The sequence below is a fragment of the Gobius niger genome, assembly GCF_951799975.1.
Source record: "Gobius niger genome assembly, chromosome: 5".
Classification (NCBI taxonomy): Eukaryota; Metazoa; Chordata; class Actinopteri; order Gobiiformes; family Gobiidae; genus Gobius; species Gobius niger.
Window position 1 is genome coordinate 2,767,887 of NC_136856.1, and position 23,047 is coordinate 2,790,933.

General features: G+C 44.6%; 1 protein-coding gene across 1 annotated transcript in view; it reads left to right on the forward strand.

The window, feature by feature from the left end:
- The window catches only part of st3gal5 (ST3 beta-galactoside alpha-2,3-sialyltransferase 5), a 31,400-nt gene extending 9,403 nt beyond the window's left edge, over window positions 1–21,997 (forward strand). The window contains exons 3-8 of the mRNA XM_079556255.1: window positions 1,960–2,080; window positions 13,787–13,996; window positions 15,629–15,753; window positions 18,630–18,816; window positions 20,141–20,299; window positions 21,623–21,997. Coding sequence (XP_079412381.1) covers window positions 1,960–2,080; window positions 13,787–13,996; window positions 15,629–15,753; window positions 18,630–18,816; window positions 20,141–20,299; window positions 21,623–21,886 — 1,066 coding nt within the window. The 3' untranslated portion in view covers window positions 21,887–21,997. The remainder of the gene's footprint in view (window positions 1–1,959; window positions 2,081–13,786; window positions 13,997–15,628; window positions 15,754–18,629; window positions 18,817–20,140; window positions 20,300–21,622) is intronic.
- The last annotated feature ends 1,050 nt before the right edge of the window (window positions 21,998–23,047 follow it).

The following is a 23,047-nucleotide window of genomic DNA, read 5'->3' on the forward strand; positions in this document are numbered from 1 at the left end:
GAGGCCTTGTCCCACTTTTTAATACATTTTTTATAAAAAAATTTGTCACATTTTTGTAATTTTTTGGTCAAATTTTTATCACATTTTTGTCATTTTTTTGTCAATTTTTCGTCAATTTCTTGTGACATTTTGGCCACTTTTTCATACATTTTTCGTCACTTTTTTGTCAATGTTTTCTCGCTTTTTTTGTCACATTTCCATCATTGTTTTCGTCTCAGTTTTGTTGCTATTTTCACAGCTTTTTTCCAGAGGCTTTTGGACTGGGGTAAAGCCAAACTGGAGAAAATGTGCTCGGTTCAGGTGGGAGTTAAGGGGTTAAGTCAAAGTTTTAGTCATATATGCAGAAAAACAAATAGTAAACGTTAGAGTGTGGTCTTTGTAGTTGCTTTGTAGTCCCGAGAGTAAAAGGATCCAAACCTTCCCCCGGGGCAGGGAGGGCGGGGCTGGATCAGCAGCTGTCACGCAGAACACACAGACACCTGTGTGACATCGCACAGACACACTGCCACAAACCATAAGGAGTGTTCTTTGGGATTATACGGACTGTGAAAGGTTTTGTGAAGGTGCTTGATGGGAACTGGCAAGAAGAGGTGGAAAAACACAAGATGTTACAGGTTTTCAAGTTGAGGTAAAGTCTTTGGAAGCTGCTGAGTCATGGGGTCGGGACAAACCATGATATGTTAGAGTTTAAACTGGCTTTAAAAAGTACTAAATGCATTAGTCTAAATCACATTAAGCTGGAGTTTTGGCTGTTGCCCGTTGTGTCCATTCTCCTTTTGTTTGATGGAACGTTTGCAAACTGTAAGAAATGAAAGATTCACAGATTAGTTTTGCCTTTGTCGTGTTAAAGACACACTGCCAGCAATCCAAAGCAGTGTTGTTTTAGCAGTGAGTAATCACAGCATGGATTTGGATAAGGACTTAACCTATTTAAATCTGTTTGAATTTGGATTTCTTAAGCCGGAGCCTCTGTGGAGCCTCTGTGGAGCCTCTGTGGAGCCTCCGTGGAGCCTCCGTGGAGCCTCTGTGGAGCCTCTGTGGAGCCTCCGTGGAGCCTCCCTGGAGCCTCCCTGGAGCCTCCCTGGAGTCTCTGTGGAGCCTCCCTGGAGTCTCTGTGGAGCCTCCCTGGAGCCTCCCTGGAGCCTCTGTGGAGCCTCCCTGGAGTCTCTGTGGAGCCTCCCTGGAGCCTCCCTGGAGCCTCTGTGGAGCCTCCCTGGAGCCTCCCTGGAGCCTCCCTGGAGCCTCTGTGGAGCCTCCCTGGAGCCCCCATTGAGAGACTCTGACTTCTTACCGCCTGTATACATCACACCAGCCCCTCATGGCTCCTCCTGCAGGTGGTGGGTCCACGAAAGGACAGCCTCATGGTGTGTCTCTCATAAGGGGACCTGACAACAGAGCTCCAGGATCATTTGGGTGCACGAACCCCTTCACCACGTTAAGGTGGCGGTTCCAGGAGGGGCCCAAGAGCATGTTCTTCTAAAAATATATTAACCAACCTGGTTTTTGTTCTGTGGAATTATGAAGTTTTGATTAACAGGCCCTGGAGCACTGCTCAGCCCGCCTCTCGGGAGTTTCCTGTCCTGAGCTGAATCATGGATTCTCTATCAAAGGGAGTGATTAATGTAAATGGAGGAGAGAGTCATTAATATCGGTCTATTAATATCAAAGTGTCTTCACCAGAGAGCCAACTGCATCTGCATGATGTCAGTTTGATTTCCTGTATGTTGAACGTGTTTCCTGAAGCTACAGACAAAATATTCTGTTTTTGCCAATTAAATATGTCCCACTAACAGTTTTTGGATCGTGCTTTTTTTTTTAAACGAGGCTGATTTGCAGATAGTTGTGATGTTATTTACTTTTTTCTTCTTGTGTTTTGTAGAAGGTGTTCCTGAAGCTCCACTCACACAATGTTCCCTTTCTGTATACAAGTATTTCTAAGTATTTCTGTCTCGTTCACAGGCGGCTGCTGGTGCTCTGTGTGGTGCTGGGACTGGTCGGTTTGGCTGTGGTTTCGCTGCCGCTGTTTGACCCCAAACCTCCGCGACCTCTGGAGTGGCACGTGGACCCGGCGCACAGAAAGGTGAGGCCAGACAGAAAGCGAATAGTGACTGATATGTGTGTGATAAAGGAAGTGTAGTTGGTGTGAGGCGCCTCTGATTGCTCTGCTGCCTCTGACAATCTGATAAGTGGAGGCTGGACAGTTGTCTGACTGCATTGTGACGGGGAACAAAGGGGAAACCCATGATTGAGTTTAATGTAAAAAGGCCCAACCCGTAGCATTAGCTGTTAGGGCTGCACGGTTTTCACCTGATGACTGTGTGATTCTTCAGACTTCAGATATTTGATACAGTTAAGGTGAGACGCTGCAGGTGAAGAGAGAAAAAATAATAAATTATAATACCTTATTATACGGCTCTTCACAACGTAAGTAGAAGCTCCATTGTTTTGAATGGGATTTCCCAACGTTCTACCGGTCATTATTTTCTGATAAAAGACCTCTGAGAAAAATAATGACGCTGCCAATGGCAACGGAGTTGGTGCTTTCATATCACTCCGTGCGTACGTAGTAGCGACACTATCTCTGTCCCGTCACTGCGAGAGAAGTTGGGGAATCGCTCGTGAAGTTAGCGTGAGTCTGACTTTCAACTTACCCATAGATTCACCACCATTCCTCCAACTGCGCCTTCAACTAAGTAGCTAGGCTAGCTACTAGCCTTGCTGCTTCTAGCCTAGCAAAACGGTGCCGAGCAACGCGCAAACTTTTAGGAACTATTTGTCGCGGAAGTCATTAAATAAACCTTTCGACCTTCATAAAAGTGTACGAAGTTTATGTTGTGTGTGTTCAGTTGGCAAATGGCCGAATAATAATGACCAGCGTTCTATACATTATCTCTTACCTAATGCACGGCTCCTCGTTGTTTAATCCTTACATATAGAGATATCAATTTCACTCATCTCTTAACCCTCGTTCTCCCACGGAGCCGCTAACTGGGTGGAAGAAAGTTGTTCCTTCTGCCCCATCTGACAAAAAACAATACCCCTCTGCAGGTAAACCCTCTGCGGGTAAACCCTCTGCGGGTGAACCCTCTGCGGGTGAACCCTCTGCGGGTGAACCCTCTGCGGGTGAACCCTCTGCGGGTAAACCCTCTGCGGGTGAACCCTCTGCGGGTGAACCCTCTGCGGGTGAACCCTCTGCGGGTGAACCCTCTGCGGGTGAACCCTCTGCGGGTGAACCCTCTGCGGGTGAACCCTCTGGAACATACGAGCGATCGCTGTTATTGTTACTTCCGCAATTTTGGCCGGAGGTTTTGGTGAATGGTCGGCAACAGCTGATGCAGACAGGCCTCTAACTCGGTTTTATAAAATGATAGATCTGTTACATCGCAAGAGAAGCAATGCACTGTTTATGGACATTGTCTTTGCTGATTATAGGATTTTAATAAAATGTTTATCAAACATGAAAATGTAAAATGCCGCTCGCATTACTGATGGTAAATGAGGCTGAGTATTTCTGTACAAACAGAGTCCGTCTCTCTGAAGTCCTGTGAGTGACTCGTATGAACTGAGAACGAATCACTCTGTGGTTCAAACAAAAGCACTGACACGGATCACATGACTCGACCGCTAACTAACTAAGCTAGCCTCGCACTGAAGTGTAAATAAAGGAGGATTGGGGAAAATAGATGAATTCATTTAAATCTTGGATTACATCAATTTTGCTTTATCCAGTTTCACATTCTAAAATGGCACCAGATCACTATCAAATCATGTTTTTTTTAATGAATAATTATTTATGGATTTAATAATATGTGGAGGCTACGTTTTATGTTGTCTGATATTTTCCCAATTACTGTAATATTTTCATTGGTTTGAACAGTGGTTTACATTAGACCAGTGGTTCTCAACCTGGGGCAGAGAAATTTGGGCGGTCGCCAGATCATGTTGATAAATGATACATATTTTTAGGACTGCTCGATTATTGAAAATCACCAATGTTAACTGACTGAAACTCAAAGTGGAACGAACCCTGAAGGACCAGTTTATACAGAAATGGAGAGGAGAATGTGGCACTATGTCGTCTTGTGATGTTTATGTGGAATTTAAAACCGTATTTAAATTAGAAAAGTATCTTTTGTGTGAGAATGTCTCCCACAGACACGCCATTTGTTATTTAAGGCGAGACACGGCAGGTGAAAGTATAGATTTTTCACGCAGTGGTCGAAGTAGAGATTTGTATCTATTTTCCTCCCTTTACATCCTAGTTTTCATGTCAGATATAAAAATGATGATGTTTATTTTATGATGTTTTGTCTGCGAGGTGGGGGCGACCCGGAAGTAGCTGCTGCGCCGCGTAGAAAGTCCGTCTTTCTCGCGGGTTTTCATTCATAAATATTGACAGATTTGACATCCACGTGTCCTGCTAAGGGGCCCCGTGATGACGCTTTCACCCAAATATGGTGTTTTTCCTCCTACGAGACGCTGGAGCGGAAAAGTGGAAGAACGGGCCGAGCATGAGCACTCGCTACAAAACTTCAGGGCTGGTTTTCTCTGAATGAGAGAAGCCGCACTCGGGCAGAGCCTGAGCCCTTATAGAAGCTCCCACAGACTCCAAACTTTACAGTCTTAAGGGAAATGGGGATGTGGGGGAAAAAAAAAAGTGGGGGAAAAATGAAAGTGTAACACATGCAAAAAAAGTGCAAAATGCCAATGCAATGTAACACAATTGTATAAAATAAAAAAAATAAAAAAATAAAAAAATTGATCACACAAAAAAAACGTTCGCAAATGTAGCATGAAGCTAACTGAAATGGCTGTCGTAGCTAAATCTAACTTTTACTTCCTGGTTAGCATAGATACAGACAGCAAAGGGGGCGTGGCCAAGCCGAGGGGGAAGTAAACATCTCATGAGAATCACAGTTTTTCACCCTTTGAGCCGTTTTCTGGCAGACGATAAACAGAGATAAAACTCTCTATGTCTCTGTATCTTTATTTAGTAGAAAAATATTTTCATAATTCAGCGTTTGTCAAAGTAATGGACCAATCCATCTGCTGCTAAGAACATGACCATATATGGGCAATTCCAAAGATACCTGCCTGTTGCTTAGAAACGATTCCTGTAATTTGATTGGTTAACAGCGTTCTATTGCATGACATCATATTCTTGTCAGCTTAACGTCATCTCAGAGACACACACGTCAGTCTGTGCACAGACGCGAACGATTCATATTCTGTGCTCTTAACAGTTAAAGCGTAAACATGGCCAGTAAATACACAGCAGGCGAAGAAGAAAATGTGTTATTCAGACATATTTTCATCACCATCAAGAATAATCTCCGGGGGGACGCAGAGGAACGTCTTCAGAGGCTCAAATCTATGAACACGTTCCTCAAAGAACAGTTCACACGGGAGCTGGAGACGAACATGGCCGAAGACGACAGATCCACCACGGTCCCTCAAGGACCAAACGAACCTCACCGACGGACAGGACAGGCCGTCGTAACAGCGGACTGTGCCGATCTACAAAACAAGGTCAAAAACCTACGACAGAACGTAAGCGTTAAACAGACGGCGAATAAACAGATGCAGCAAGATCTCTCGGCCATGAAACAAAGCCACGACGAGCTAACAGGAGAGATACGCGTCCTCACGGAGCAGGGGAAGGCTCTGGACAAGGAAGCTGAAGAGATCACCAAACAAATCCACCTTAAAAAGAAACTACCCCAAAACTGCCTCGACTTAGAAGCGGAAAGAGACTCTATTCGTCAGGAAGTCGACGTCAAGCAAAAACATGTCTCTGAACTCAAAGAGAGAGAAGAGTGGCTGTCGGAAGAGCACAGGGTTTACGCAAAGCAGCTTCAGGACGAGCTCGCGGCGGCGAAAGCCTGTAGAAGTGCTTTAAATGCTGAGGAAAACAGGCTGACCCCTCTCCTGCACCAACAAGAGGATTTCAATCGGTATAAAGAGTTACAAAATGCAATCAAGAACGTGAAGAATGAAAACAAACAAATAGAGGAAAGTATCACGGAGAAGCTCATCAAATCGAGTGAGGGCATCAATCTGAAGATCCGGCTCACGGAGCTGTGGGAACAAGAAAAGGTCGCGAAAAGAGAAAACGAGGAATTGAAGAACTGTTTGAAGATGAATGAGAAGGTATGTGATAACTACATAAAGCTTTTACCGAAGCACGAGGAGAAGGTCCGTGCAGATGACGACATGAGGAAAAGCAACGCCGCAATGGAGGAAACAACTGCTCATTTAAAGCGTGAAATAAGAAAGGCCAAAGCAAAAGAAGATAGTTACACAGCGACTGTCAAGGGCGGCGCTGAACTGGAAGCGAGAAACAAAAAACTGCTCAAGGAACAGCAAATTCTTGAAAAACAACTTCTGAAGCTTAACATGGTGGATGAGACACGTGAGCAGGAGCAGCAGGAGAAAACCGATGTTTCGAGAGAGGAAAACCGTCGCTTACACGAAGAGATCGGCTCGCTGGAGGAACAGGTCACGAAGAAGGAGGTTCTGGCAGCGAGAATGAAGAGGCTGGCCAAGGAGGAGGAGTCAATGAGCAACACAAACAAATACATGAGGGAGAGGATCGTGTACTTACAGAAACTAAAGCAGCAGCAGATGCCTCTACAAGAAGCAATCAGTGACTACAGGGAAAGAGTTAATGCCCTGCAGCTGGACAAGCAGGGGATTCAGAAAGATCATGAGGAGCTAACTGTGGAAATCTACACCCAGAACATCCGGGTGGCTGTAGTGAATGCACTGGCAGGAGAGGGCCGAGCTTTGACAACTGTGAATAAGGAAGTTACAGAGAAGATCCAACAGGACAGGATGGAATGGCTCGCAAAGGACAGGCAATTCGAGAGGACGAGAAGGAGGTATTATTGTAGCAGCAGCTTATAAAAAGGAACAGGCCACCGTTTCCCACACTGAGAAATGTCCTTACCTGAGCTTAGACGTCGACGCTTAGCTGTCTGGTCTTTGGTCTTTTTGTGAGACGTTGTTAGCATTTAGCCTTTAGCATATTTCTATGGCCCCAAACGCCGGTGAGGTCAGAAGCCACCGAGCTCTTCCGACGTTTTCCCTTTTTGAAAACAGTTACGTGAGTAGTTACACGATCCAAGTCTAGTCACACAAAATTAAACTGTTTGTGTTTAATTTTGTGTGACTAGACTTGGATCGTGTAACTACTCACGTAACCGTATTTAAACAGAGAAAACGTGAAAGAGCTCGGTCACTTCCAGCTTCACTGCCGTTTGGGGCCAGAGGAATATGCTGGGAGAGGCTACATGCTAGCAACATCTTTGGTCTTTGTGTGTGAGCTCAGTCACGCACAAAGACCAGACAGATAAGCTGATCTCAGCTGTGTCAGCATGGTGCCTTCACTTTCCATCACAGTGTCTCTACAAGGCTCCAGGAGCAATGGTTCTGTAGGTTCTCTGGTGAGAGGGTCCGTCAGGTGGAACAATTCAATCATCTTCTGTGCTCTAGTTACAGTGTTGAATGTTTCACCTCTCATCCAAAAGGCTTCATCAGTAACTGAAGTTTCAGCTCGGCCCGACGATCGGATAAAGATCTGGTCTGTGGGCTGCGCTGTGCTCAGAGTTGCTGACGAAGCCTTTTGGATGAGAGGTGAAACGGTCAACACTTCAGCTCGAGTACAGACGATGACTGAAGAACCTTCGTCTTTCTCCTGTACGACTGAGAGCCGACACAAAGCACGGTAGCGCATCAGTTCGACCGGGGGTGAAGGGGTTAAAGGGGGATCGGGTCGACCGGGGGTTAAGGGGTTAAAGGGGGATCAGTTCGACCAGGGGTTAAAGGGGGATCAGTTCGACCGGGGGTTAAGGGGTTAAAGGGGGATCAGTTCGACCAGGGGTGAAGGGGTTAAAGGGGGATCGGGTCGACCGGGGGTTAAGGGGTTAAAGGGGGATCAGGTCGACCAGGGGTTAAACGGGGATCAGTTCGACCGGGGGTTAAGGGGTTAAACGGGGATCAGTTCGACCGGGGGTTAAGGGGTTAAAGGGGGATCAGTTCGACCAGGGGTTAAACGGGGATCAGTTCGACCGGGGGTTAAGGGGTTAAACGGGGATCAGTTCGACCGGGGGTTAAGGGGTTAAAGGGGAATCGGGTCGACCAGGGGTTAAGGGGTTAAAGGGGGATCGGTTCGATCGGGGGTTAAGGGGTTAAAGGGGGATCGGTTCGATCGGGGGTTAAGGGGTTAAAGGGGGATCGGTTCGACCGGGGGTTAAGGGGTTAAAGGGGGATCAGTTCGACCGGGGGTTAAGGGGTAAAGAACCCGCATGAGGCTAATCACCATAATGTAAACATAGATGCGCCGCTTTTACGAAATGAATCCCGATCTTTCGACAGTTTCACTAAAATCTGTAATAAATATAAAGTCACAGCGAGTCACTGAGAGTCATTGGCCTCAAGTCCAAGTTAAGTCACAAACAGCAAGTCCCAAGTCAAGTCAAGTCTTTTGGAGTCTCAAGTCCCGAAAATGTTGTGTCATCATAAATGAATAAAAAAGGTTAATTCAAGCTCTTCTGTGTGTTCTTGCTCTCCTGTATCTGTATCTTCTAAGTTATTAAAGCTTCATTTTAAGCGGCTCATTCAGAATGAACTCATGATGAACTCACCATGAGATCATTTTAGTTGGAAGTTTATACAAAGTTTGGTCCGTGGTGTGGTTGGTTTCTTCACAAACAAAAAAATCATCATGATCATGATGAACTAATCATTATCATTAATGAGTTCATTGCCTGAATTAATGGTGTGAATTCATGAGTATTTCATCATGAATCATCATGACCTCACATGAATTCATAATGAACTAAGTCATGATGAATTCATCATGAATTCATGTACCCTTATTATACAGTGTTACCGAAATGTCCTGCCCTTTGCCGTTTCTTGGTTGTTTCACCTCAAGCAAATGATACAAATGGAAAGACATGAAATGGAAGGAAAAGGAATAAATTAACATTATTAATCTGTTTCATGGTTCTATATGACAAATACACAGGTACGGAAAAAAGGATCGTTAAAGTACTGGTTAGAGGTTTTTCCACTCAATTTTATTTGATACTAAAAATAACTTAACCATAAATATATTTTTAAAACATATATTTATTGTATTTAAAGGGACTATACAGAGTTTAAAAATGTTAAAATGAAGTATTTTCCTCCCCTACATGTTCCTCCATGTCCTAATGACCTGTTCACCACAACTGCCTCTAAAATCCTGCACTGTCGCTCAGAAAGTGCCGTCATGCACGAGCTTAAGGCGAGACACGGCAGGTGAAAGTATTGATTTTTCACGCAGTGGTCGAAGAACTATTATAGCGTCAGAAACGAAGGTAAACCGTCTATATCAGGAACATTGTTGTTGTCCTTCCAGTGAGCTTTCGCTTTGCAGATTTGGGAAAATGCCATCATTATTGAATTCATAAAACTGCGGCGAGAGTGAATCTATTGCAATCTGCCTCTGGGAGCCCCGTAATGTTTGTGCCATTGTGCGGAGGTATCCGGACACGGCTTATGCTGGCGGTGGCTCTGCAGCCGCACTATGGGGCGACTCGTTACATTCTCCCTCAGCCCAAAGTCCCATATCAGCATTTCAGCTAAAACGCTAACGTTAGCTTACTGCTATAGAGCTGAGGGAGACGGTCACGCTAACGTTAGCCTACTGCTATAGAGCTGTGGGAGACGGTCACACTAACGTTAGCTTACTGCTATAGAGCTGTAGGAGACGGTCACGCTAACGTTAGCTTACTGCTATAGAGCTGTGGGAGACGGTCACGCTAACGTTAGCTTACTGCTATAGAGCTGTGGGAGACGGTCACGCTAACGTTAGCTTACTGCTTTAGAGCTGTGGGAGACGGTCACGCTAACGTTAGCTTACTGCTATAGAGCTGTGGGAGACGGTCACGCTAACGTTAGCTTACTGCTATAGAGCTGTGGGAGACGGTCATGCTAACGTTAGCTTACTGCTATAGAGCTGTAGGAGACGGTCACGCTAACGTTAGCTTACTGCTATAGAGCTGTGGGAGACGGTCACGCTAACGTTAGCTTACTTCTATAGAGCTGTAGGAGACGGTCACGCTAACGTTAGGTTACTGCTATAGAGCTGTGCGAGACGGTCTCGCTAACGTTAGCTTACTGCTATAGAGCTGTGGGAGACGGTCACACTAACGTTAGCTTACTGCTATAGAGCTGTGGGAGACGGTCACGCTAACGTTAGCTTACTGCTATAGAGCTGTGGGAGACGGTCACGCTAACGTTAGCTTACTGCTATAGAGCTGTGGGAGACGGTCACGCTAACGTTAACTTACTGCTATAGAGCTGTGGGAGACGGTCACGCTAACGTTAGCTTACTGCTATAGAGCTGTGGGAGACGGTCACGCTAACGTTAGCTTACTGCTATAGAGCTGTAGGAGACGGTCACGCTAATGTTAGCTTACTGCTATAGAGCTGTGGGAGACGGTCACACTAACGTTAGCTTACTGCTATAGAGCTGTGGGAGACGGTCACGCTAACGTTAGCTTACTGCTATAGAGCTGTGGGAGACGGTCACGCTAACGTTAGCTTACTGCTATAGAGCTGTGGGAGACGGTCACACTAACGTTAGCTTACTGCTATAGAGGGAGACGGTCACACTAACGTTAGCTTACTGCTATAGAGCCGTGGGAGACGGTCACGCTAACGTTAGCTTACTGCTATAGAGCTGTGGGAGATGGTCACGCTAACGTTAGCTTACTGCTATAGAGCTGTGGGAGACGGTCACACTAACGTTAGCTTACTGCTATAGAGCTGTGGGAGACGGTCACACTAACGTTAGCTTACTGCTATAGAGCTGTGGGAGACGGTCACGCTAGCGTTAGCTTACTGCTATAGAGCTGTGGGAGACGGTCACACTAACGTTAGCTTACTGCTATAGAGGGAGATGGTCACACTAACGTTAGCTTACTGCTATAGAGGGAGACGGTCACGCTAACGTTAGCTTACTGCTATAGAGCTGTGGGAGACGGTCACGCTAACGTTAGCTTACTGCTATAGAGCTGTGGGAGACGGTCATGCTAACGTTAGCTTACTGCTATAGAGCTGTGGGAGACGGTCACGCTAACGTTAGCTTACTGCTATAGAGCTGTAGGAGACGGTCACGCTAACGTTAGCTTACTGCTATAGAGCTGTGGGAGACGGTCACACTAACGTTAGCTTACTGCTATAGAGGGAGACGGTCACGCTAACGTTAGCTTACTGCTATAGAGCTGTGGGAGACGGTCACGCTAACGTTAGCTTACTGCTATAGAGCTGTGGGAGACGGTCACGCTAACGTTAGCTTACTGCTATAGAGCTGTAGGAGACGGTCACGCTAACGTTAGCTTACTGCTATAGAGCTGTGGGAAACGGTCACACTAACGTTAGCTTACTGCTATAGAGCTGTGGGAGATGGTCACACTAACGTTAGCTTACTGCTATAGAGCTGTGGGAGACGGTCACGCTAACGTTAGCTTACTGCTATAGAGCTGTGGGAGACGGTCACACTAACGTTAGCTTACTGCTATAGAGCTGTGGGAGACGGTCACACTAACGTTAGCTTACTGCTATAGAGGGAGACGGTCACGCTAACGTTAGCTTACTGCTATAGAGCTGTGGGAGACGGTCACGCTAACGTTAGCTTACTGCTATAGAGCTGTAGGAGACGGTCACGCTAACGTTAGTTTACTGCTATAGAGCTGTGGGAGACGGTCACACTAACGTTAGCTTACTGCTATAGAGCTGTAGGAGACGGTCGCGCTAACGTTAGTTTACTGCTATAGAGCTGTAGGAGACGGTCACGCTAACGTTAGCTTACTGCTATAGAGCTGTGGGAGACGGTCACACTAACGTTAGCTTACTGCTATAGAGCTGTGGGAGACGGTCACACTAACGTTAGCTTACTGCTATAGAGCTGTAGGAGACGGTCGCGCTAACGTTAGTTTACTGCTATAGAGCTGTAGGAGACGGTCACGCTAACGTTAGCTTACTGCTATAGAGCTGTGGGAGACGGTCACACTAACGTTAGCTTACTGCTATAGAGCTGTAGGAGACGGTCACGCTAACGTTAGTTTACTGCTATAGAGCTGTGGGAGACGGTCACGCTAACGTTAGCTTACTGCTATAGAGCTGTAGGAGACGGTCACGCTAACGTTAGTTTACTGCTATAGAGCTGTGGGAGACGGTCACACTAACGTTAGCTTACTTCTATAGAGCTGTAGGAGATGGTCACACTAACGTTAGCTTACTGCTATAGAGCTGTGGGAGACGGTCACGCTAACGTTAGCTTACTGCTATAGAGCTGTGGGAGACGGTCACGCTAACGTTAGCTTACTGCTATAGAGCTGTGGGAGACGGTCACGCTAACGTTAGCTTACTGCTATAGAGCTGTGGGAGACGGTCATGCTAACGTTAGCTTACTGCTATAGAGGGAGACGGTCACGCTAACGTTAGCTTACTGCTATAGAGGGAGACGGTCACGCAGGAGAGTCAGAGGTTCGAAGTCTTGCTGCTTTAGAGACACTTTTTCCTGCACGTTCCACAAACAGGAAAACTGTCTCTATCAACTGTCCTTCAGCTTCTTAAAATACACAAACATGTCCAGACTTCAGGCTCGGTCTCTGAGGCTGATCCTGCGCTGTCGTCTCGGACACGATTCCAGCTTCCAGAAAGTTTAGTTTTGGTTGTAGCTACAGAGGCGCCTGCGGCGACTTCAGCAGAGGAGACGGCGGCTCATGAGGCTCACTTTGCCTAAACCGCGGGCGCCGTAATCCACCGAGATAATGTATTTTTTTTAAAACAAGACGGTGATTATTATCGTCAACATTTTTCCTGAGGTTTATCGCTACACCGGTTACCGTGCCGTCCCTACTCTACATTTCACCTGCAGTGTCTCGCCTTAAGAAGCTTTCATTTACTACTAAAAATGGAAAAATGGTTTTATTTTATTGCAAAAATGAACAAAAGCTTTCGCACACGTCTCACTCTTTTAGACATTTATTACTGCAACGCTTCCCTGTCTTCTGTTTCAAAATGATCTTTAACTTCTTACCACCCGCCAAAACCAAATGCATTCTCTCCTCTTTGCCATTGTCACTTTTTCATGGCACTTTTGTTACTTTTTTGATGCATTTTTTTGCTGGATTTTTGCTGGATTTTTGTCACTTTTTGTCAATTTACATCCTCATTTTCTTCTCGTTTTTTGGCGCTATTTTGAAGAAGCTTTTAGATTTGGAGAATTTGGAGAACAGGAGAAAACATGTTCAGGTGGGAGTTAAGAGGTCAAATTTTGCCTTGTTTTTTGGGTTCAAAGCAGAATCAATCAGGCTGGGAATTGGATATTAAAAAAATCCCTCTGAAAAAATCTTGTTTAGTCTAAAGTTTGGAGTCTGTAGGAGCGACTGAAGTGACACGAGTGGAACACAAACCTCATCTAGAGAAAACCAGCCCTGTTATGTTGCAAAGTCGGCTTCATTAAGGGCTTGTCTGATTACGGGGCTTAGCGGGGACGATGTGGTTGTTTCGGAGACTGTCTGTGGATCCCTCCCTGTTTCAAACCAACTGTTTTACTCTTGGGAAACAGGCAGGATTTGATAAAACCTTGGATGGAAATAGAAAAGACTAGACCGGACATAAAGCGTTCTGCAGACACGTTTCCAACACAATCACCAGGTTTCCTCCACGTCTGCTTTTCTCTGTATGCTGTGGTTTCCCTCATGGTGTTGTTGTATCTTCTCCACAGTCGGTCCATAAACACGTCCAGAGCGTCCTGGACGGTGAATGCCGCTCGGCTCAGACGCGGCAGGCCTTACTGACCCTCCTCCCTGCGTCCAGCAAGAACACCAGGCCTTTACTCTGGCGGGACAGCGAGCTTCCCGAGGAGCTCTTCCGCTTCGCGCCGCCATTTGGATTCAGAGGTCTCCGGCCGAAGCTCGACGACCTCCTGCAGCTGGTTAGAGACGTTTGTACTCAGTGTGTTTGAAAAGAGGGTGTTACGAGTTTAGAGTCTGACCAGGTTTCTTTGAAATCTCACCAGGAAGTGCTTTTTTTTACCTACTCTGAAAAAGCGTATCCTGTCATTGTAGAGCAGGGGTCGGCAGGTTTGTGTCACGGAGGCCGATTTAGGGCCGGGCTTCGAGAACTTTCCCTTTAAGGAGCTAAACCTGATTGTACAAACAAACAGGATCCAAACTCATCTCAAACTTTCCTAATGCATTTACAACATCAATATTCGTCACAGGGACTGAGTTTAAACCAGGTTTCACAACTTTCAGGAGGAAAACTGTCACTTCACTGTAAAATATACCTACTAGCCTGACATTTTATGACTGTTTAAAAGGCTTTAAAGGGGGGGTGTTATGCAAAATTGACTTTTTCAAGCCTTCCATCATGTTATTATGTCATTCCCTCATTAAAAACATGCCTGAAGTGTTGCCTTGGCACATTCACGTATTTCTGAGTAATCTGTAAAAACTCTGATGGCGGCCATTTTAGGGATAGGTTTGCCTGAGTCCTCCTAGGAACGCCCCCACCTCCTGGAGACGCCTCCGAGCTTTCGTCACCAGCCGAGTAACCAACCACTGCTCCTCAGCAGAACCCCCTCCCCACTGATGCCACAGACAGCGTGTGGAGGGGGCGTGTCTAAAGGCTCAGAGGTTCTTAAAGAGACAGAGGCCTATTTCAAGACATTCACTACAGCCATTTTGAGAGAGACATTTTATACAAGGCAGTTATTCTAATTTACTGCATTTACAGACCAACAGAAGGTTTGGTCATCATTGTAGTGTGATATAGACTGGTGCTATGGGATTGAAAAAAGCATAACACCCCCTCTTTAATAACAAGCTGTGACCCAAATAAAACTGTAATTTGTCATATATCGTATAAAATATTGTATTTGCCACATGTTTTTATTGAACAAGCTGTAGATTTGCATTTAAGACTGAAATTATGATCAAAACAACCCAATAATATTAATTTTAACAGACTCCAGTGTGTTTCCGTGTAGTTTCAGATGGAAAATATTGAAAAACAGTTCCCTATTGGCTCGCGACCCACTTTTGTGTCCCGACCCACCAGTTGAGAATCACTATTTTACATTCTATATGACCAAGTGGAATGTACTGCAAGGACATTTAAAAATACTGACAATATTTCTCATATTTTTAGAGTACTTGAACAGGTATTTGATCCCTTATTTGCATAATGATGTTTCTGAAAGTCATATTGAGGGTCAAGATGGCTGGATTCACTCAGGCGTCAGGTTTCCCTTTTTTTTAAATTTAGTTCAGCCAGCCGGGGAAAAACCTTCAAAAGGAGTAAAGCACAAAGTAAACCAGAGTCTGTACAAATGCTTGAATCGACTATGTACAAAATTAAGATATTCTAGCAATAAACCTACTCAACATACTTTTTAAATATCAAGTTCTTAGAATGAATCAACGTTAAAGAGACGAGATGCACGTTGACCATTTTATACTCAAAACCATCTATACATTTTCTGAAGCCTCTCATTAATGATTGTTTCATTGGTTAATTATATTGGTTGGTTAAAATGTCCTATGATGTTCCTGTTGTGCTGCAGTTGCCGGAGTCGAGCTCTCAGCTGAGGCCGGACAGATGCCGTCGCTGCGTCGTGGTGGGAAACGGCGGGATCCTGCGAGGCCTGGAGCTGGGGCCGCTCATCGACCGCTTTGACACGGTCATCAGGTGAGGCGGGTGCTCGAATTCTGTTACTTTAGGGGACCTTCATGTAGATAAAAGGACCACGATGCTCCGGACTCTGGAGAAGATCAGAGGTTCAGAGGTTTTCATTGAGGTTTTTTTCAGTAGAGCATGAAGCCTGGCTCTGCTGCCCTCCAGTGGCTGTCAATGGCATTACACCTTTTCAAACGCTTAACTGCAAATGCTTTGTTTTTTTTATTATTATTACAAACGATTAAAGAGGAAGCCACTAAATTAAAATGTTTGATGTGTTCTTAACTCATAACTAACATAACTGTGGCCTAATCTTCACAGGGACGAGTTTATCTGCACATTTCTTATATTTATATTTGTTTCACGACTAGAAAGAAACAGGTAATATTCCCGTATGTGATGTTTGATTATACTGTACAATATTGCATTCAGAACATTGTTTACTTTAGTTCATCGTAAGGAAAGCTTCAACAGTTCATGATTTGGTCAAATTTAAATCCTTATGTAATGTATAAAGTAAGATATCGATGCTTCCAAACTATTCAGCAACAGAGACGGCAAATATAATCTGTGAGGTCCAATAAACTTTAAGAAACAAACTACAAGTACGACCCTGAAAAGCATGTTCATCACTCACTGCAGGTTGATCTATGAATGAACTTTAAACAAATGTACAGAGAAAAGGTGTTTAGAAACTATTAGGGGTGTAACGGTTCACGGGGATGTATTGAACCGTTTCGGTTCGGCCTGTTCGGTTCGGTCCACTTGCGTACCGTTTCGGTGTATTATTTTCATTAAATAATGTAAATTTATTATTAGAGTCATATTAAGTGCCGCGGAACAAAGTTCCTACGCGAGTTTCCGCACGGACGCTATTGAAGCTGCATGAGTAGCTGAGAGAAACGGAGAAACTGCAGTCGTTGAAGGCGCTGGCTTTAAGTATTTGATTAAAAGTCTTGAGCCTCGCTACAATATCCCATCACGTCCGCACTTCAGCCAAAAAGTTACACCAGCGCTCAGAGCCGGTTCTTCCTATACGCAAACTACGCAAGGTGCGTAGTGTTGTTTCACTGATTAACCAACGCGTTGTTACGGAGACAGGCTCTTCCAGCGCGCACTCACTCTCCGCCTACTTCGCCACATATCACACCAAAAAGGAGTAGTCTGGTGAAGTGAATGAGCAGGAGAGACCGACCGCCTTCCCCCTGTCTCTTCCAAAGCGCGAGTGCTTCTCCGCTCGTGTCCCGCTCGGCCGTCTGTCTCCCGGTTCCTCCGCGGTTGCATCATGTCACCTGTGTCCCGGGCGCAGCTCTCATGTTTTCTCTGCGCAGACTCTGGGCCTCACTCTCATTTAAACTCTCATCTTATTGTGTCTGGTGAGTCTAGAGTATCAGGACAGTAGTTTGGCGAGTAGACGAGAGTAAAGCCGTTCTCCGTGCCCTGTTTGTTGAGTTGAATCCACATGGTTCTCACGAGCGCAGTTACTTACAGTAACTCTGGTTCTCTGAATGTGCACAATCTAAAACGGATTGGGCGACTCACAGACTAATTCTCAGCGGTAAGACAGAGACAACAGTCAGGAGCAGGTTTCAGTTTCAGGTTTCAGCGGTTCCCAATCTGTGGGTCAGGGACCAGAGGTGAGAGAATGGGACCATTTGCCATTTACTATTTTAAAAAGGGAAATAGACTAGTAGTAGTCCTAAATCCCAGTCTCACAGTGGTTTAGTGGTTAGTGGTCCTCACACAGGGGGTCGCTTTTATTTATTTTATGCAAGAATTCTATTGTGTATTGGCAGCTTTTCAAAAGAAAAATTTTGTTAGTTCTTATTTATTTGTACCGAAAATTAACCGAACCGAGCCCTCCAAAACCGTGAACCGAACCGAATACAATTTTAGCGTACCGTTACACCCCTAGAAACTATGCTAAAGAAGATGAACTGTACATTAATACTGAATTTGTTTTTATTTTATTTCGGTAACACTTCACATTCCGGGCCGGTAAGTCCTTGGTACTTACAGTGGTAATTACAATGGTACTTATGGTGGTAATTACAGTGGTACTTCTAGGTACTTATTGTGGTACTTAAAGGATACTATAGTGAGAATTACAAGTTATGTACTTCTAGATACAGTGGTAACTCTTAGTAATGAAGGTTGTACTTCTTGTTTTCCCTAATGCTGCTTTATGTTGTTTTATAGTCACACAATCCTAGAAATTACGTCTGTTTGTAGAAGTACCACATTTACTACTTATGAATTGCTGCTGTAGTATCCTTGACTTACCAATAAGTATCATAGATGTATCACTGAAACTAGTAGAAACTATCACTTAAAGTACCAAAGTAAATAGAAGTATGACCTTCATTATTAAGAGACCACTGTATCTCTTAGTAATGAGAGATACTGTGGTAACTCTGTGTCTCCGTAACCCCTAGTGACTAGTAATTATGACTTTTAGTACCACAATAATAACCTATTAATTATCCTGTAATTACCACTATAAGTACCACGGACTTACCGGCCCGTAATGCAAAGTGTGACCTTTATGTTTAGTTTTTTTCTCTCTTTTGCGAGATATGTTTTGCTTGGTTCTATTTGGTGGAAATGTTCTGTTTTCCTTTAGTAAACAGCTTCTGTTCTCTGGTGTTTGCAAGCATGACGTCGTAAAGATGTGTATTTAATTTATCGTTTAACTAATGTCTGAAACAAAAACACATGTTGAATTAGTGAATGTGAGAAAGGTTTTATTCTTCAGCTTCTTCTCCTTTTGAGCTTTTCTGTGATTCTTGCTTAATAATTGTATCCGGTGCAAATTCTGCCTGTATTTATTTTTGTACAACAGCTCATATAAAGGAAATGAAGTAATGAAAGTGGTGGTGTGTGTGCAGGCTGAACAGCGGTCCTCTGGGGGGGTTTGTGGCTGACGTGGGGAATCGCACCAGCATCAGGATGAGTTACCCCGAGGGCACCCCCCTGCAGTGGGCCGACCCCGACCCCCACGCCCTGTTTGTGGCCGTGGTTTATAAAGCCGTGGACATGAGCTGGATCTCCGCCATGATCAGGAAAGCCTCTGTGGTGAGGACTCACTCTGGCACACGCGACATGGGCACCCACCCTTTTCCCTCTGCATTAACCTCTTAACTCCCACCTGAACGGATCACATTTTCTCCAGTTTGGCTTTACCCTAATCAAAAAAGCACCAAAACAGCCACAAAAAATGAGAAGAAAACAAGGATGTAAACGCAACAAAATGTGACAAAAAATCAACAAAAATTCAACAAAATGTGACAAAAATTCAACAAAATGTGACAAAAATTCAACAAAATGTGACAAAAAATCAACAAAATGTGACAAAAAAATCAACAAAATGTGACAAATTCAACAAAATTTCAACAAAAATTCAACAAAAATTCAACAAAAACTCAATAAAAATGTGACAAAAATTCAACAAAAATTCAACAAAATGTGACAAAAAATCAATGGCCGCTGGCTGCCCTGCTTTTTGACCACAAACGTGGGGGCCGCCATTGCTCCGCCGTTGCTGCAGTACCTCCATATCGCCGCTAGGCCCCCATTGAAAAGCATTGGACTTTAGACACGTTAAAAACTACTTTAAAGCCTGGTTTCAATTGTTTCAACGCTAGACTAGGCTAGATCTTCCTCCTGAGATAACGCTGGGTTAATAACAATATATGAAACCAGGCTGGTTTTCGTAATATGATTTTTTGAAATCTCGTACTTAATGAGGGTCGGACTGTTAGCATTGGAGCAGCGTGAGCTACACGTCACGCAAGGGCCGTGTCTACGGTGAAAATCCCGCCCGTATGTCCTTTTTAGGAACATGCTTCGTCAGAGCTGGGGAGGGGGAGCCTGTAAATCCGCCATGAATTGCCCCACGGCCGTGGTCATTCTGGTAAACGGGGAGGAGTGAGCATAAGACGTCCATTATTTTCTACAGTCTATGCAAAAAATCAACAAAATGTGACAAAATGTGACAAAAATTCAACAAAAACTTAAAAAAATGACAAAAATTCAACAAAAATTCAACAAAAATTCAACAAAAATTCAACAAAAACAAACAAAAAAAAAAAGACAAAAATTCAACAAAAATTCAACTAAATGTGACAAAAATTCAACAAAAATTCAACAAAAATAAAAAAAAAAGAATGAAAAAAAAAAAACATAAAAAAGGTGACACAACACAGCAACAACGCGAGGAAAAAGATCCGTTTTGTGGGTCTTAGCTTTCAAATGAGGCGTTACACAGGCCTATATAATGGCCAAAGAGGACAGAATGCCTTTGGTTTAGGCGGGTGGTAAGAGGTTGACCATCTGGATGAGTGACCCCGGGGCGGGCCACTGGTTTCCCTCTGACCGGTTTGCTTTTGTGTCTCTGCAGCCGCTGTGGGACTGGCTGTTCTTCTGGCGGACGGTCCCGGATCAGGTCCCGATCGAGTCTCAGAGGTTCAGACTCCTGAATCCAGACGTGATCCGCGAGGCGTCCCAGGACCTGCTCAAGTACCCCCTGCCCCGACCCCGGCTGTGGGGCTGGGACCAGGTCAGTCCTTCACCACCGAGCCAATGGAAATGAGGAGCCTTCTGTGCTCCAGCCTCTTACGTTTAATCATTTACACTTACAAAATGTGGCGAAGGAGCGACAAAAACGTGCCGGAAAAGCAAAAATAATACAACAACTAAAGAGGGGCGAAACAGCAACAGTGGGGAAAAATGACGAAAACATGACAGAAAAACAACAAAAAAGTGATAAAAGAAGCAACAAAGGAGTGACAAGAGCATCAAAAACATTACAAATAAACATGAATATCCTTCAAAATAACTAAAATGTGGTGAAAAAAAGTCCAGTAAGTAACGACTCCATGGCAGAGGTGGGAGTAAGTCACTTGGTCATGCAGTCAAGTCGAGTCATAGCTTCTTGTTGGATTTAAAGTCTAATTAATATTCAAATCGCTACAAAATTTCAAAAATATATATTTTAAATGCTCCAGTCTATGTACAAATATACTGGGACAGCATTTGAAGGAAGGGGGCCCGGGGGGGCTACTTAAAGAAAATGGAAACAGAGTCTTTTAAACATGAGCTGTTTTTCCTGCAGTCTGAAAGATAAATGTAAAATAATATTTTTATTTCTGTTTCTGGCAGTTCTTCTGTCAGTGGTTCCCCTGTAATGCCCCAGGCCCCTGTATACTCTAATAGTCACTGGGCTCTGTGTGGATGTGGAAAATAACCTCGAAGTGCTGTAACTTTGGAGAGAACGCCTTAAAACACTGAAAAGCCCCAAGATTTCTGTCATTAATCAGCTCTTACATCGTGGTTCTGTGAATCTTCAGCTCTTCACTCACTGTAGAAAACTTTTAATACATCCAAAGAAACACAAAGCTTCATCGGGAAGCAGAAAGAGCATGTGGCTAATTACCATAAGTAAACATTCTGTGGATGTGCTTTTACCAATGGGGAGGAAAGCTCTTCTGTATGGTCCTTATGGCGGGAGCTGACATTGCTGTAATGCCGCCCCCTGGTGGCCAGGGGTGACTCCAAGAGACACTTGGGACCACTGCTTCTAATGAGACTTCAAACGCCCCAAAAACGGCTGCAAAGAGTTTGTCTTTTTCTAAAAGTCGCTCTTGCCCATGTGACCACGCTAGTTTTTGTTAATTAGCCTGAAATTTGGAAGCATTTTCAGTACATTGACTGGCTCCACAACCTTTCAATCAAGCTCTGGAGCTCTGTGGAGGCTCAGCCTGACCTATAGTCTGTAAACTCCAGTGGAGAAGCTTTTAGATTTGGGTAATGCTGAACTGGAGCGGTCAGTTTTTGTGTCCCCGTTTTACATGTCCTCTCCTCTCCTCTGGCTCTCCCTCAGAACGTCCCGACTCTGGGCGTGTCGGCGCTCACGTTGGCCAGTCTGCTCTGTGACCAGGTCAGTCTGGCCGGGTTCGGGTACAGCCTCTCGCAGCAGGGGGCGCCGCTGCACTACTACGACCACTTACACATGGACGCCATGCTGCAGCAGAAGATGCACAACGTGGACCGAGAGACGGACCTGCTCCGAGGCCTCGTCCAATCAGGAGCCATCAGCGACCTCACCGGGGGCATCCAAAGTATTTACCCGAGTCCACAGTCTTAGCGCGGGTTCGATTCCTGACCTCCATCATCTCATGTGACCCGGCAGAGCGGTGATCCCGCCTCCTGCCGCGCAATAAGGAGCGTGTCCTTGTACATATATTTAAATGGAGAGTCGGTGTTGGCACTGCAGGCATGTGCTTCAGAGGTTTATTGGTTATTATTAGATATAATTAAATATGTTTTAGCCATTCCAGCCCCACCACCAGCAATGAGTGACATTAGAAAGAGGAGGATTTGATTTCAATGTGTTTCATTCACATAAGCAGCTCTTGTTGTTTCACTCTGTTCTTAGATTCTTCGGCAGTGCTGAGTAGAAGACAATGATTTATTTTTTTAAATGAAAATATGACTTAATGCAGTGAAGCGTTTTAAATATGTGAACTATAAACAAAGGTTTGATCGCTTCTTTAACAAAGTTTTATGTTTGTTGCAACCAGAACTTTATTTCTTAGTGTTTGGTAAGTTGCACATTAACTAATGAATAAGTTCTGAGTTAACTTTAAAGCTGAAGCTCCTCGTCTGTCACAAACGTCCTCTTTTCTTCGCTTTGGTTTTCCTATAAACCTTGTGAGGGGAACAATCATAGTTCTGTGGTAGAATTTAACACTTGGAGCAAAAAAACAATAAAAATACATAAGATCTATGCAGAGGCGTAGCTTGCCAAGGCAGGCAGCTGCCTGGGGCCCCAACAGGCAAGGGCCCCCGTGAACTGACCCATTTTTTAAATTAATTTGCATCAAACGCTTGATATACAGTCCTTTTGGAGCTGCAGTTACACCATGTCTCCACTAATGTGCCGTGGCGCTGTTCGCCCCCCTCCTGGTTCCCTAATGTAACTTATGACGAGCAGGGACAGGCTTTTTAATCACGTCTCCACCAGATTATATTTCTAAAGTGAATCCAGTTTATTGTGACAACTCCTGCCCACGAGACGTCCTCTCTCAGTGCGCAGTACACAGGGCGGCCACCAGAGGGCCCCCCCTACCGACATTCTTACTTGGGGCCCCTTGGTAGCCTTGCTACGCCACTGGATCTATGTCTTCAAGTTCTGCAATGAGTTTCACTTTTGAAGAATGAAATGTATTATTTAATTTGACTCAGTCTGGAGAAAAGAGGGTTCAGTTTACTGTGAAATACTGGAGTGGCCAAGAGTTTGTTATGT